This window comes from Arachis hypogaea, chromosome 1 (assembly GCF_003086295.3).
Source record: "Arachis hypogaea cultivar Tifrunner chromosome 1, arahy.Tifrunner.gnm2.J5K5, whole genome shotgun sequence".
In the NCBI taxonomy this organism is placed as follows: domain Eukaryota; kingdom Viridiplantae; phylum Streptophyta; class Magnoliopsida; order Fabales; family Fabaceae; genus Arachis; species Arachis hypogaea.
In genome coordinates, this window is record NC_092036.1 from 11,786,404 (window position 1) to 11,804,291 (window position 17,888).

The 17,888-nt window shown below is 30.9% G+C and overlaps 1 protein-coding gene across 1 annotated transcript; it reads right to left on the minus strand.

The window, feature by feature from the left end:
- Positions 1 to 75: 75 nt before the first annotated feature.
- LOC112804151 (NEP1-interacting protein 1-like) lies at positions 76 to 17,581 on the minus strand. The gene is made up of 4 exons (XM_025847534.1): positions 17,408 to 17,581; positions 1,525 to 1,608; positions 979 to 1,146; positions 76 to 198 (listed from the first exon to the last, which is right to left on the minus strand). The coding sequence occupies exons 1-4, from the start codon at positions 17,579 to 17,581 to the stop codon at positions 76 to 78; spliced, it is 549 nt and encodes a 182-aa protein (XP_025703319.1).
- Between the last annotated feature and the right edge of the window lie 307 nt (positions 17,582 to 17,888).

Consider the following 17,888-nt stretch of genomic DNA (forward strand, 5'->3'; position numbering starts at 1 on the left):
AAATATATCCTTCCTTTTTTTTTTTTTTTCTGACTGCTTGTACTTTTTTTTAATTTCCACATACATGTACAAAAATTACAGATCCCTTCTACATAGAGGGCAAGATCCATGCCTTATGAGCCACTTGTCAATGCAAGGTTGGTGAAACATGTGATGGCAATGGGGCAAGCTTCTAACTGTTTCTCCAATTTGAAAGTCCTGAAGAGAAAAGAAAAAAAAAAATCACAAAATTTCATAATGTCAATTTCATAACACTTTTATAAGCTCAACAACACACTTTGTAGGTATGATCTAACACAAAAGTGAGTAACTTCTATATACCAAACTCAATCCAAATATTATCTCTCTATATATAATTTTTTTGGAAAATTTTCAAGTGTACCGCTACATTAGTGTTTCAGTGATTTTTAATCGTTAATATTAATTATAGAAAATATATATAATATATATAATTAAGATTAACGGTAAAAATTTACTGAAATATCGATATTCTGATATACTTGAAAGCTTTTCAATTTTATTAATATTAATAAAAAATATATTTAATTATTCTATTAGTTTTTATAGTTTTATCAAATTTTTAATTAAATCTTTATATTTTTTTTTCAATTGAATCTCTACACTACTTTTAATTTTATAGTTAGGTATTTTCTAATGTAAACTTTTTTAAAGTTAACTGAATATTTTTTTACAAATTAAAGGTATTTATAAAAATCAAATTAGATTTTTTACTGCATATTTTTTAAGAGAAATGTTCTGTTAATTTTAACGTTTTTGACATGAAAATAATCTAATTACAAAATTAACAGTAATATAAGGACCAAATTAAAAAATATATATATAGACCTAATTAAAAATTTAATAAAATTATAAAGACTAACAAAATAATTAAATCTAAAAAATAATAGTGACAAATAAAGAAGTTAATTATTTCTCTTTTAATTACTATAGATAAAAAAAGATGAGGTTTAAACAAACCTGAAGGCAAACTGAGCAAGAAACCTTTTCACCAGAAGCATCAACATTGTTGTCACTTGTAATTATGATCTTTGAGATCTTTTCAACTGAATCTTTTGATAAGCCTTTTGCACCACCAGTGTCAAAGATGTTTTGAACATCATCAAAGTTAATCTCAACAGCACCCATCTGAAAATGAAATTAAGGTTAATCTCACATGCATATGTAATTAAGTTGCGTTAGCAAAAAAAAATATTAAAATTAAATTTTTTATACTCAAGTGTAATTTTTTTTTTACCGAGACATACAATTAATTATGTTTTGTCATATTAACAAAAGAAATTAATTTTTAAATTCATTAATTGAGTAAAATTTTGATCTACTATGAGTATTAAAATTAAATTTAGAATAATTTTTTTACATTGTAAAAAAGTTTATTTGTTTTTTGGAATTGGTGTCCATTTATACACTTTTGTCCTTGATATATATATATATATATACATTAACAAAAATTTGTGTGTCAACATCATTGTAAATTGCTTATGAAATTAGGACCAAGTAAATTACCTGACTTTGGACAGCACTTAACATTGCTGGACCAATCCTTTCTCTCACAAGTCTTCCACTTAATAGGCTTGCAATTACATCAAGCTGCATGCACATTTACTCAACATCATTAGATTATATATATACAATACACAATTATATTTTCTGTTATCTATTAATATTATTTTCTTATAAATAAATTAAAAAATAATAAAATAGCCTATAATTTAGTCAATATAAATTTTAACAATCTTGCTAGGTAACCAACAATAGTCTAACTAACAACAAGCCAACAAATATTTTTGAATTGCATTTCATACTAATAAATACTATTAATATTATATTTTCTTTTTAGTTTAAATAAATTTTTTATTTTTTTATTATTCCATTCCCTCTCTTAAATAATAAATACTATCCAAGAGTATGTATTAGTAACTCCTAACCTAATTTATACGTTATTTTATTGTTTAATTCAAAGAATTTTAAAAAGAAGTTGTATGAAATAAACTAATTTTTAAATGTTCAATATTAATTAATTTTTTAGTATAAAATTATTTTTGAATTTTTTTTAAAAAATTTAAAACTAAAAAATAGTTAATATTAACTAAAAAAATGGCTCGCTTATTAAATTCTTTAAAAAAATAAGTTTCAACGATTAATTAAGAAGTAATGTTTTCTATAAGTTGCTAACGAATTAGAATTCAAATGACATCATCTCTTTATTCTCACTTAAAAGTCTCAATCGAGTCTCACTCCTAACTTTATATATTAAAAAAAAAAAAAAATGTTCTCTACAAGTTTCTAGCAAAATAATTGGTTGATTCCATAGTAGTAATAATTAATAAATAATAATCATTAGTGCATGGTGTTCAAATAAAAGCGTAGATGGTGCGTATCTATCGAAGTGAAACCTCCATGCTTCCACGCAAGATTGCAAGATTGTCAATTACTTTGGCGGACCCATCAAATCTAATCTAAACTCACCACCAGATTATTATATGTATAACTAAGATCGGATATGCATGCAATTGCAACTTGCAACTTTACTATCAAAACCACAACAAATGCCGAATTCTCTGGAAGTGGAATATGATGATGGCTTATTTTATCTTATATTATTTTAAATTAATTATCTTATAATAAAATTTATTCAAAATTTAATTAAAATTTATGAAAGAACCAATTAAACAGTAGAAATCATTTTTAAGGACTTTAAAAATAATTAAAATACACTAATCCTAAAATATATATTTTTTCGAAATATTTTATAACTTATTATACATCAAACACAAAATAAATATTTTAAAAAATTTTATTTTTTAACAAATAATGGTTAAAAATGACCTAATTAAAATCTTTATCTAATATAGAGACTTAATTATAAATTTTAAAATTATAAAGGTCTAATTAAAAATTTGTTGAAATTATAAAGATTAATAAAATAATTAAATTTATAAATAATTTGGTTCAAAAAATTATATGTAGCCATCTCCTTAGTTTTCTTTGTTTCTTTTTTTTTTCTCTTAAATTGCATTGTTGTAATTCGATGAGATTATTTAAAAAATGGGCTAATTTGTTTACTACTTAATTATTTGGAGTATAATTATAAAACTTGAAAAAATTCAAGGAGATTTGGTGGTTATAATTGTAGCAAATTAAAATTTCTTTCTTTAGTTCATAATAATTATTGTTATATGAAATGTTTCGTATATATATTTAATTTGGATGCTAGCTTTAATTTCCATATTATATTCGAAACCAAAACTTTACGGTATTATATTCCTTTAATTAAATATCAAGCCATCAAGGTGAGTAGAAAAGTAGAATGATGTATTGATGATGATGTCAATTTTTATTTGATTAAGCTCCCCTAAACATAGGTCATATGCTCTCATTGCACTGACCAATCCCTAAATCTTACCATATCTTTAATTAATTTGGCTAAGATTTGATGCAGAAAACAACAAAAAAAGTTGAAGATGAGTTTCTCTAGTTTTTTCTATATTGTTCTTAAGAGGAGTAAGCTAGGACATTATTGACTAGAATAATATTATTATAACCTCAGAACATATATAAATAAAGTTAATAACTTATATATTTTATATAAGAAAAATTTTGTTGTGCCTACACAATTTTGAATAATTTATTTAAAAGTAGAAATCGAATAAAGCGAGTCCTATCTTTTTATTTTAAATTTTATAAATAAATGATAAACACCAGATTATTTTATAATATTCAGTCGCCTTCATACATATTATTTAATTAATTTTATAATTGATTATGAGCCCGTTTAAAAAATTTTAAAAATATTTTTTTGAATTTTTGTCTCATAAAAAATAATAGTATTAATATTTGGTATAATTTTTAAAATTGAATTTTTTTTTAAGAAACTATTTAAAAACTTATAGAAAAATTAAAAAAATGACTTTTCTCATCATAATACTGCTATTTTTTATCATATTTTTATAAAATAAACACTTTTAAAATTAAAAATTTAAATACAAAATAATTTATTTATAAACTATTTTTAATATAACTATTTATTATTTAAGTTATTTTTTAAAAAAATTAATTAAATTATTTATCCAGGACCTATATATAATCCAGAATATACTTATACCCCAAAAATATCTCGAACTTTTCTAGATTAATGATGTGATCACACAAATGATTTTGTATGTGTCTATGGTATCGACCTCTTGAGACCCTTTTTTCAAGCTTTCGCTTTTGCATTATGATTGGTGGTTAAGCTATAAATGACCTAAAAATCCAGTTATTATACTCTAGAATGCATTAATAAGTCAACTAAATATTTAATAATTTTATCTATAATTAAGAAACTCCATAGTAGATTTTGAATTTTTGAACCATTTCATTTTTCTTGCGTGGATTCATGAAGTTTATAGATAGACGTGTTTGGTCGGTGGTATCACAAAGTATTGTACAGTTGTATTAGTATATAACGGTTTTATTATCGTGTCTCCTAAAAACATAGATTAAATAATATGTTAATATTATTTATTGTTTTTATACATTGTAATTTGTAAACGTAAAAGTTTATTTTTATAATAAATAATATTAATTTTTTTATTATATGTTTAACCTATACTTTTATAATAAAATTCATAAAATTAAATTTTAATATAACCAGACTTAAGCAGTTTTAGGATAACAAATTTAAAAAAATGACTTGAATAAAACAGAAATTGGATTTCTTCATCATTGTGAAGATCATGTTTGCAATAATATTGGTCCTTCTTGTTTGGGTATAATAGACAATTGGGTCATACTCATCATGCTTGCAAATCAATATATGCCATAATTATAAAGATACAAGAGAGTTCTAGAGGATCACATTCCAAACCCTACTTTTTAGGGCATTTGTAAAGGAGTTAATTAACTATTCTATTCCCAAAATATGGGACGTGAGATGTCATAGTCACATTACAACCCTTTTAGATTGATATATAGGCAAAGGCAAATTAATATGGCCCAATCAAATCTATATGGCTAGTTAGTTAATGACACGATACTTTAAAATTTAATTAACCTAGCAACATTATGCTTCAATTAGGGATGAATACTATTTTTAACCTAGCAACATTATGCATTCAATTAAGGATAAATATTATTTTGATCGTCACCAAAAAAAAAATTATTTTGATCCTAAAATATAGGGTCAAAATTACAATTATTCCTAACCATTTTTTATTCGAAATAATAATTATAAAGAATAAATTTGTCAAAAGAATAATTTTAATACTAAAAATAATATTGAAGATCATTTTAAAAAAAATTAAAGATGATTTCAATTTTATTTATCTTCAATTATTACCATAACTATAATGCCCTATATATATATATGGATTAATACTTAAATTTGTCTCTGAAAGATTACTCATTTTTAAAATTAGTTTTCAAATGATTTTTTTAGTCATATTAGTCTCTAAAAGATAAAATGTAAGTCAAATTAGTCATTTTATCAGTTGGATGATGACATGTCACGTTAATTGCCACGTGACAGGTCAGTGACACATGGCACGCCATGTGACAGGTCTGTGACACGTGTCACTTGACATGTAAAAAAGTTTTTTATAATTAAAATAGTCTTTGAAAGTCCAGACGTATGTCATTTTCATCCCTAAAATTTTAAAAGTTAATCAAACTAGTCCTTATATAATTTTTTTTATTTTTTCTTCATAATATTAAATTTGAAATATTTTTTGATACTACTAATTTTAATAGAAATTTAATTGACAAACAAAACATTAGTAATTGTATCTTTTTTTTCTTAAATTTTTTTTAATAAAATTATCTCTCTCCTTTAATTCTTCTCAAAATCTTTCTTATTCTTTTCTATTCTAAAATCATTTTCTAAAACCATTGAGTATCAAAATTGAAATGTATGTATTTATTAACCTAAACAAAGTTATATGCTCAAAATCAAAATTTATATATCTTAACCTAAACAAAGTTATACCACTATTTTTTTACTACATCTTTTTTTTTCTATTACAGTATTACTTACATATAGGATGTAATGGTAGTGATACTTAGAGTGAAAATTCAAAAAGATCCACAAATTTAAAAAATTATATTAGAATATTAAGATTCAAAAAAATTATATTTAAATAAAATATTTAAAAAATTATATTAGAATATTAAGATTCAAAAAGTAATCCATAAATCAGTTTTTTAATTATTGAGTTTTATGATATAAATTAAACAATAATAAAAATTATAATTTTAAAAACTTTAAAAGATTTAAAATTTAAAATAATTACTATATTATTTGATAAAATTTAAAATATTAAATTTTTAAATATATAATCAATAATAATTGATAAACTCATTTTTATAAAAAAAATTCACATAAAAAATTACAATTTAAAAATGTAAAATTTTTAAATATAAATGACAAAATAATTTTATAAAAATTTAATTATTTTTATTATTTTATGTAAAGAAAATTTTGTTTATTAAGGTTTAAAAAATAATATTAAAATTAGTAGTATCAAAAAAATTTAAAATTTAATATTATAAAAAAATTATATAAAGACTAGTTTGATTAATTTTTAAAATTTTAGGGATAAAAATGATTTACGTTTGGATTTTCAAGAACTATTTTGATTATAAAAATTTTTTAACATGTCAAGTAACACGTGGCGTGACCTGCCACGTGGCGTGACACGTTATCATGCCACATGGCACTTAATGTGTCACGTCATCATCCAACTAGTGAAAAGACTAATTTGACTTAAATCAGAGTTATCTGGGATTCCTGGAAACAGTCCCAGAGCCCGGCTAGACCTTGACTGGGCTCTGACTGTAGCAAAAAAAAAACAAAAAAAATAAATATATATATATATATATATATATATATATATATATATATATATATATATATATATATATATGCGCGCGTGTGCGTGTGTGTTGTATCGTCTTTCTTGTTCCCCGAACTAAGCCAAATTAGGATCAGCTTAGTACACAGTTTTAATCCCTCTAATTTTGATGGAAGAATCTTAATATATGTTTACTCTTTGCATTGGAAGATAAATAAGATTTCATTTATATCGCTCATAAGACAACACTTGTTAACCTATACCGTTGAATAACTTTCTATGTACAATAAATTTCATTAATTCAACTGTTAAACCGTGTCATGAAAAAAAGAATCATTAAACTAGATTGATAAAGTTCATCCTACATAAGAAATTATTTGAGAATATAAGTTAAAGAAAACTTATACCTACATAATTAAACGAATCCTTCTCGTGTAGTGTGTGTATATATTAACAACTTTTAAGTTTGTAGTAAAATGATATCATGCATTAAATCGATACGTATGTTTTTGTGAACATCGCTCTTATGTTTCTTTGGTTCCACTTGTTCTTAACTTTTTGCTCCCCTAGTTATGCATGGAGTTTTGTACAGAATAGTATATTATCATATATGAATTAGACGTGTAAAGAATTTCTTTACGCCATATAAATTTTAATCTATATGCATGTATGTATCATTTTAGTTTTAGAAACTCTTCATAGCAAAATTGACCACATTAGCTTATTTTGTTTAATAATGGCTATAAAAATTTGAATTAGATAAATCTCCAACCATTTATATATAAACTTCCATTGGTTTGAATTTAATTTCCTTATTCATTCTTATTTATTGCTTTTTTAGTCTAATCAATAATGTAATCAGTTGATAACGATAACATTATAAGTATGATTCAAATCTAATTTTTAAAATAAATTTCTTTTACAAACAAGAGTCATTCTAACTTTATGGAGGCTCAGAAATAATATGTGCTAACTATAAATTCAATTAATTATTTAAAATACGTTATGTATTTTGAAATAAAAAGCCTTGAAAGTTGATCATTTATAAATTAACACATGAAAAAGAATATTTAAAGGTAAACTTTTTTTCTTAGTCAATTATAGAAGGTTGAGATTTGGGACATGGAACATAGGCACTCTAACAGGAAAGTCCATGGAGGTGGTGGACAACATAACAAGGAGGAAGATTAACATTATGTGCCTACAAGAAACAAAATGAGTTGGTGCAAAGGCTAGGGAGTTAGATACTTCTGGTTTCAAACTTTGGTATACAGGAAAGGTGAAGAATAGGAATGGGGTTGGAATAATTGTGGATAAGCAGTGGAAGAAGGACGTAGTGGATGTCAAGAGGGTGGGAGATCGGATCATCTCTATCAAACTTGTGGTGGAGGGAGGTGCTTTCCATGTGATTAATGCTTATGCACCGCAAGTGAGTTTGGACGAACAACACAAGATAAGGTTTTGGGAGGATCTAGAGAGTTTGGTTCAAGGCATACCTTTGGGAGATAAGATTTTCTTAGGAGGAGATTTAAATGGCCATGTTGGGAGAGAAGTGACTGGATATGGGAGTATTCATGGAGGCCATGGTTTCGGGGTGATAAATGTCGAGGGTAAAATTATTTTGGACTTTTTCTCATCCTTTGATCTTCTCATCGCAAATACATGTTTTAAAAAGAGAGACGAACATCTTATAACCTATAAGAGTGGCATGACAAGCTCTCAAATTGACTTCTTCTTGTTGAGGAGAGTCGACCAGAAATTTTGCATTAATTGTAAAATTATCCCGGGAGAGAGTTTGACAACACAACATAGGGTGCTTGTCATGAATTTTCGCGTTAAGCAAAAGTTGAGAAAAAGACATCATACGAAGAACCCAAGGACGAGGTGGTGGCGGATGAAAGGTGAGGAACAAAGAAGCTTCCTAAGACGGGTAGGAGAAGAAGCAAAGTGGGATGGGAATGGAAGCGCAGAAGAGATGTGGAGGGAGATGGCAGAAGTTATTAGAAGAACAACAAAAGAAAGTTTTGGTGAATCTAAAGGAATAGGACCAAGAGACAAGGAGTCCTGGTGGTGGAATGCGAGTATACAAGAAAATATAAAGATAAAAAGGAAATACTTTAAAGAGTGGTCTTTATGCCGCAATGCAGATAACTGGGAAAAATATAAGGCGGCTAAGAAAGAGACAAAAGTGGCTGTAAGTGAAGCAAAAACAAGAGCATATGAGGGTCTCTACCAGTCTTTGGGCACAAAAGAAGGAGAAAAAGGTATATATAGAATCACAAAGAGCCGGGAAAGAAGAACGAGAGATTTGGATCAGGTTAAGTGCATAAAGGATAAGGATGGAGATGTGTTGGCTCAAGAGGAGAAGATTAATGAAAGGTGGAAGAGCTACTTCTACGAGTTATTTAATGAGGGACAGAAGACTCTTCCGAGCCTTGGTCGATTATGCACAAGGGAAGAAGATCAAAACTTTGACTACTATCGAAGGATTCGAGACTTCGAGGTAAAAGAGGTTCTAAAACAGATGAAAAATGGCAGGGCAGTAGGACCTGATAATATCCCGATTGAGGTTTGGAAGGGTCTTGGAGAAAAAGGCATCAACTGGTTAACTAAGCTTTTTAATGAGATTTTAAGGTCAAAGAAGATGCCTGATGAGTGGAGAAAGAGCACCTTGGTACCTATCTACAAGAATAAGGGAGATATACAAAGTTGCGAAAATTATAGAGGGATTAAGCTTATGAGTCATACTATGAAGTTATGGAAAAGGGTGATAGAACGGAGGTTGAGAAAAGAGACACAAGTAACAGAAAACCAATTTGAATTTATGCCAGGAAGATCTACCACTGAAGCGATATACCTATTAAGAAGGATGATGGAGAGGTATCGTAGTAATAAAAGAGATCTACATATGGTGTTTATTGATTTGGAAAAAGCGTATGATATGGTACCAAGGGAGGTCTTATGGAAGGTTTTAGAAAAGAGGAGAGTAAGGATCGCGTATATTCGGGCAATTAAAGACATGTATGATGGGGCCACAACTAGTGTGAAGACTCAAAGTGGTGTGACGGAAGAATTCCCTATTAGTATAGGATTACACCAGGGATCATCCTTAAGTCCATACATTTTCACATTAGTCTTGGAAGTACTCACAGAGCACATCCAAGAGCCTGTGCCATGGTGCATGCTTTTTGCCGATGATATCGTCCTTATGGGAGAGTCAAGGGAAGACATAAATAAGAAGTTGGAGTTATGGAGAGAAGCGTTAGAAGTGTATGGTCTGCGCATAAGCCGTAGCAAGATGGAATATATGGAATGTAAGTTCAGTCTGAGAAGGAAAAACCCCAATATAGAGGTGAAGATTGGAGAAAACATCCTAGGAAAAGTTAAAAGTTTTAAGTATCTTGCGTGCATCATACAGGATAATGGAGATATTGAACAGGATGTAAATCATAGGATCCAAGCAGGTTGGTCAAAATGGCGGAGTGTATCTGATTTTATATGCAACAAAAAAGTGTCTTTAAAACTTAAAGGTAAATTCTATCGCACCGCTATAAGACCGGCTATGCTGTATGGTACGGAGTGTTGGGGGGCTAAAGGGGAGCACGAACATAAGTTGAGTGTGGCAGAGATGAAGATGTTGAGATGGATGAGTGGTCATACGCGATTGGATAAAATAAGGAATGAAGATATAAGGGAGAGAGTTGGAGTAGCACCCATTGTGGAAAAGATGGTTGAATCGCATCTCAGGTGGTTTGGACATGTGAGAAGAAGACCGATAGAACATCCAGTCAGGAAGGTGAATGAGATGAAAGATGGACAAAGGGCGAAAGGCCGAGGAAGACCTAAGAAGACCATCCATGAGGTGGTCAAACGAGATCTACATATAAACGGTCTTTCTGTAGACATGATACATGACAGAGCACAATAGTGTCGTTTGATTCATGTAACTGACCCCACTTAGTGGGACAAGGCTTTGTTGTTGTTGTTGTAAAAATTTAAAATGTTGAATTTAAAGGAAAAAAAACTATGATTTTACTAAAGAAATGAGAAGAGAATAGCGCACAGACATCTCTATCACCAAAATACTCTAGATCGAAATACAAATCTCTCTAGTAACACCGTCTTCCACAGTTTTGAAACAGCGAGTGATACTGACCTTGGCAGCCATGCCAGTGGCGACGATGGAAAGAAACTTAGAAATTTTTACTTATGCCGTCAAAATTCTGTAAGCAATTTACAAATTTGATATACTATCTTGATGGTTTTAGTGGCTAAGAGAAGGGGGGTTGAATCTTAGCCCCTCTTTGCTTGATTACACTTTCTGATCTTTGAGGAGACTTTTCTGTTTTTGTCTCGTCCCTAGCCACGAGACTTTTTATTTTTGTCTCGTCACTTGGCACGAGATATTTTTGGTTTTAGCTTCTGTGCAGTAGAAACAGAAATGGAGTAGTAGAGAAAGAAGATTACACACAGATATATCCTGGTTCAGCTGCTAAGTGCAATGCAGCCTACATCCAGTCTCCATCACAACAATGATGAAATTTCACTATAATCAACCTAATTACAAACTGTAAAGTGCTAACCCAACTTACAAGGGAATTCCCACAGAATCATGAAACACAACACAGATGTACAAAGGAACTCTAAGGACATCTGTGGCTTTTTCTTTTAATTTTGCACTCTCTGCCTTTTTCCGCACTATGGCTTTTTCATACAAACATCACTGTTTGCTTTTTTCCATGAGACACAAGACATGACAAAATTAAACAGAAAAATACAAAACAGAATACGTTGAAGGAGAAGAAAATCTGTAAGCTTAGGTAGCTATGAGACTTCTGTGCCTTGCACTCTCACACTTTTCTCCTTGAATCAAACCGTGGCTGTTCACCCCTTTTATAGAGAGGAGGAGCCTTCACAGTTGAAGCAAAAACCAAGCTTAACTTCTTTTCCTTCACACATAACCGGTTCGGCCAGAGAGAGAGAAGAGGTAACTTACGCAAAACCCAACATGCAAATACCTCTAGTTCTTCCTTGGTCATCAGACTTCATCAATCCGAGCGCTCCATCCTTGGCTTGCTTTCCAAGATGGATTTTTGGCCCTTGATGCTTCATGATGATGATGGCTTCATCTGCTCCAATCTCTGCCTCTTCCATCATGTAGCCACCCTAGCTACATTCTGTGGTGGTTGAGCAGAATTAGAGACAAGCTATGCCTCCAAGAATCTTCACCTTGCTGGCCGAATCTCCTTCTACCTTTTTTGGTATGAAGAAGCCAAGATCTCATCACCATATCTTACCATTCATGGTTGAAGATCTCAGCCACAGCATACTTTATATTTTTTATGTTTTCTTGCCATCATCATGATGGTCTTGATACTAGCTCTTTCTTCTTCTTGTTGGTAACTTGCTAATGCTTCCATGTTACCTGATGGAAATGACCGAGAGAGAGAGAGAGAAGAAAGACTATAGAATAAGAAAAGAAAAGCAAAGCAATGAGTGTTATCAAAAATAAATTAATTAGGTGCAACTTTCCATGCTTTGTGTGGCAACGTGTAGACTTCCATCAATGTCATCAAATCACTTTGCTTTTTCTCTTTCATGTTTCCAAGACAATAAGCACAATTGAATAAATTTGAAATCCATTCCTTAGTGGGAGATTGGTGTCCGTAGAAACATGCAACTATATAACAAAAATTGGATTTCACCATGATGATAAAAGAATAGCTTAAGCGTTGGGCCCATTTCCTTTTTAATTTTGGACTAACCTATTTGGTCTTGCACCAACAATTGATTTGGGCTTACACCATTAAATCTGACCCAACTATCACAATAAAAAAATCAGCCACATATTTTTAGATATATTTTTGCACAAGGCTGAATTTTATTTCTCCATTGGGCTTGCTATTTTTTCGGCCCAACACAAAATCTGCACAACAAAATTATTAATTAAGCAAGTATGAATTAAGATCAAATTAATAATTTTGTAATTAATTGTTTTTAATAATTTTCGTTCATCATCAAATTAAATTAGAGTTTTCCAAACTCATCAATCTTCCCCTTGATGACAAACATTATTAAAAATTGAAATGGAAAGAAATTAAAGATTAAAGTATAGAATACTCCCTTTGAATATTTGAATTTCTTCCCCTTTCTAATTGTCACATGGCTCCCCCTTAATATATGCTGTTTTTACCAAGGGAAGCACTAACCTGTAACAATCTTAATCAAGCCTAAAGTAACAATGTTATTCAGCATATCCATTACGTGACGCTGAATGCTTGATTTATGAGCAGTTTTGAATGATATACAAAACTCATTTGTTATCAATAATTTGATTTTCTGCTCAAACTCACAACATAATCAACCAAAAATATTTTTGAGAATAAATTGCTATTTTAAAAATATTTTTCAATCAAATCAGAGCAACATACTTATGGTAAGAAAATATTTTTAATCACGGCATGATCACAGCAATTCTCAACATTTATTTTCATACTCACTGCTTAAAGGAACTGCCAAAAACAAAATATTCAGCAAGCATGTTTATCAAGATGAATCAGAAGTATGTTCTCAATCCAAAACTTATTCATCAAGATAAAAAAAACATATTAACCACCAGACAGCCATATTATTAAAACAAATGCATCACAAGCATTATATCAACAAAACAGCAATCAGCAAGGCACAATTTATAACAAGGATAATCATAAATCCACACGGATTTTATTCCCTGTTCCCTATTTTCATGGTTTCCATTTTCAGCACTTTCTCAATTTCAATTTTCAGCACCATTTCTCCCCTTTTTGGCATCAAGGGGCACCTGCAAAAAAATGACAACAACATACAAAAGGCAGAATATTTATTTTTCACCAAAACACAATGGTCCAGTCAGCACACATGCATTTGAGCAAATGACAATCAAAGCTTGACTCGAAATTAATCCACAAACACAAAGTGCTCAAAATAGAACCATATCAGAGCATAAAACAGAGCAAAACAGGTATGTAAAACAGTGCAACAAATCAATGAAACGTAACAGTTTCAATTCAGCATTTTTTCTCTTATTCTCCCCCTTTTGTCATCAAGGAGGGACCCTGCAAAAAAAATGAGAAAAAAATAATGCAGTCCATAATAATTCAAGACAAGTGAAAATAGTTCCTAGAATCAAGGAATGAGGGAATGATAAAGATTTGATTTGACAACTTCCGAAAAATATAATTTAAAAAAAAATGAGGAATGGGTCAGAGTAAGGTCAAAGAGATTTGGTGGGGCCCAAAATAATTAACTTCAATTCAGTCTCCCCCTGTATCATGACCCGTTCAACACATCCTAAAATTTGTCTCCTGCTTTTCTACGAGACAAAACCAAACAGAATCAAAAAGTTCATAAACTTTCAACAGAACTTAATTCTATCATTCCCAAGCTTTTTCTTAATGAAAAGAATCTGTCTTCACAGAGGGGTTTTGTAAAAATGTCAGCAAGTTGATCTTCAGATTTTACAAATTGAATATCAATAGTACCCTTTTGCACATGTTCTCTAATAAAGTGATATTTGATCTCAATGTGCTTTGTTCTTGAGTGCAAAACAGGATTTTTTGAAATATTTATTGCACTCATGTTATCACAAAATAATGGTATACTATTGATCTTTAATTTGTAATATTCCAACTGCGTTTTTAACCAAATTAATTGTGAACAACAAGCAGATGCAGATATGTATTCAGTTTCAGCTGTGGATAGAGCAACTGTGGCTTGTTTCTTGCTTGACCACATGTTGAGTGAGCTTCCAAGGAAGCAACACATGCCGGAGGTGCTTCTTCTATCCACTCTATCTCCCGCATAATCTGCATCACAAAACCCTACTGCACAAAAATCATCAGATTTTGGATACCACAAGCCATAATCACATGTTCCCTTAATGTATCTAATGATGCGCTTAACAGCCAAAAGATGGGATTCTTTTGGGTGAGATTGAAATCTTGAACATACACCCACACTTTGAACAATATCTGGTCTAGAGGAGGTAAGATACATTAATGAACCAATCATTCCCCTATACCGTGTTTCGTCTACATCTTTGCCATCATCATCTTTTTCAAGTTTGTTGTTTTGGATGCATTGGTGTTCCCATTGGTTTAGAATTTTCTAGGCCAAACTTTTTGATAAGTTCTTTTGCATACTTTCCTTGGTGAATAAAAGTACCACTAGGAGTTTGTTTAATTTGGAGGCCAAGAAAGAAGGTTAGCTCTACCATTAAACTCATTTCAAACTCACTAGTCATGAGTTTTCCAAACTCTTCACACAAGGACTCATTGGCCGATCCAAACACAATATCATCCACATAAACTTGAACTAGAAGTATATCATCATTAGATGCTTTAATGAATAAAGTTGTGTCTGTGGTACCCCTTTGAAATTGATTTTCCAATAGGAAGGCACTAAGACTTTCATACCAAGCTCTTGGAGCTTGTCTAAGACCATAAAGAGCCTTAGTTTGAAAACATGATTTGGAAAATCTTTATGTTCATAACCGGGGGATTGTGCCACATACACTTCTCTATCAATAAAGCCATTAAGAAAAGCACATTTAACATCCATTTGAAACATTTTGAAACCCTTATGTGCAGCATAGGCAAGAAGCAATCTAATTGCTTCCATTCTGGCTACCGGAGCAAAAGACTCATCAAAATCTATTCCCACTTCTTGATCGTAACCTTGGGCCACTAATCTAGCCTTTTTACGAACAACTTGTCCATCCTCACCAAGTTTATTTTTAAACACCCACTTAGTACACGTAACTTTCTTACCATCCGGATGAGGTACTAATGTCCAAACCTCATTCTTGTCGAATTGAGCAAGCTCCTCTTCCATGGCCTTGACCCATGATGGGTCTTCAAGAGCTTCTTTCACATTATTGGGCTCCATTTGTGACAAAAATGCAAAGTTTTTTGGTTTGGATTGTCTTTTGGTTGAGGATCTTGTTGTCACTCCTTGGGAGGGATCACCAATGATGAAGTCATAAGGATAACCCCTCATAGACTTCCATTCTCTAGGCTTCCTTTGTGGTGTTGAGCTTTGATGAGTTTCTGTTGGTCTCACTGTTTCAGTTTCTCGTGCTGGCTCAGGAGACAAAATGAAAATATCTCCTCCAATCTGACGAGACAATTCTGGACTGGCAGATTCTTCAATTTGGGCAGACTTGGGATTTTCTTTGCTTGTTTCAGCTCCTTCACAATCTGAATCACTATCTATCACAGTACTGGGAATTAAGTTAGAATCACAAAAAGTAACATGTATGGATTCCTCTATGGTTCTATGTTCTTTAAGGTAAATCCTATAGGCCTTGCTAGTGGTAAAGTATCCAACAAACATTCCTTCATAAGATTTTGGATCAAACTTCCCAAGATTTTCTTTGTTGTTAAGCACAAAACATTTGCATTCAAAAACATGAAAGTACTTAAGTTTAGGAGGGGTTCCTTTCCATAGTTCATAAGGAGTTCTTTTCAACCCTTTTCTAATAATTGTCCTATTCAAAATATAGCATGCTGTATTTACAGCTTCAGCCCATAGAAATTTAGGAACCTCATTCTCACATTACATAGCCCTAGTCATTTCTTGAAGGCTTCTATTCCTTCTTTCAACAACCCCATTTGTTGAGGTGTTCTAGGGCATAAAAAATTATGAGTAATTCCAAAGTCATCACAGAAATTTTCAAAGTCTTGGTTTTCAAATTCTTTTCCGTGATCACTTCTCAAATGAGCCATTTTCAAATCTTTTTCATTTTGAATTTTCTTGCAAAGGGTTGAGAAAGCATGGAAAGCATCATTTTTGTGAGCAAGAAAAAGTACCCAACCAAATCTAGAGTAATCATCTACCACTACCAAACCATAGTATTTACCTCCTAGACTTTGAGTTCTTGTTGGACCAAAAAGATCAATGTGTAACATTTCTAATGGCCTTTTGGTTGAAATTCCATCTTTTGGTTTAAAAGAGGATTTAACTTGTTTGCCTAATTGACAAGCATCACAAGTAAGATCCTTATCAAATTTAATTTTAGGAATTCCTCTAACCAGATTTTTCTTTACTAGCTTAGAAATTTGGTACATGCTAGCATGACCCAACTTTCTATGCCATAGCCATTTTTCAGATTCAAGAGATGTAAAACATGTTACATTTTGTTCTTTCAAGTCCTCAAGAGTTAATCCATACACATTGTTGCATCTTTTAGCTTCAAAAAGAATATCCCCAATTTTTTCACAAACAACCAAGCACACAAATTTTCTAAAAATTACTTCAAATCCCAAATCACACAATTAACTTACACTAAGTAAATTATGTTTCAAACCATTGACAAGAAGAATACCATTTATACAAGATGAAAAGTTTTTACCAACTTTTCCAACGGCCACTATCTTTCCTTTTCCATCATCACCGAAAGTGACAAGACCTCCATCATATTCATCAAGCTTTATGAAGAAGGTTGTCTTTCCGGTCATATGCCTAGAGCATCCGCTGTCCATGTACCACATATTTTCCTTCCTCTTGGATGCTAGGCACACCTGATCTACATGATTTGCCATGAGACAAGGCTGTGACTTGGTCTCAGATTCTTCATCACTGTCTGAGTCATTTTCTAAGTCTTCCCATGATGCCATCAGACCCTTCTTCTTCTTTTCCCCTTTTTGCTTCTCCTCTTTCTTTAACTTGGGACAGTCAGATTTGAAGTCTCCCATTTCCTTGCAGTTGTAACAAGTTACTTTGCTAAGGTCTTTCTTCATTTTCCTTGAGCTGCTGCCTTTGCCTTTGAACTTTACCATTTTCCTGAATTTTTTGGCAAACAACACAAATTCATTTTCAGAGGAGTTATCACTGGATTCATCATCCAGGGGGTTAGTTATAGAAGAAAAAGCAATTCCTTTCTTTTTTGACTCTTTTTTCAAATAAGTGTTTTCAAAAGCAAGAAGATTTCCTCTCAAATCATCAAATGTCATGGAATCAAGACTACTACTCTCAGAAATAATTAAAGCTTTTATTTTCCAT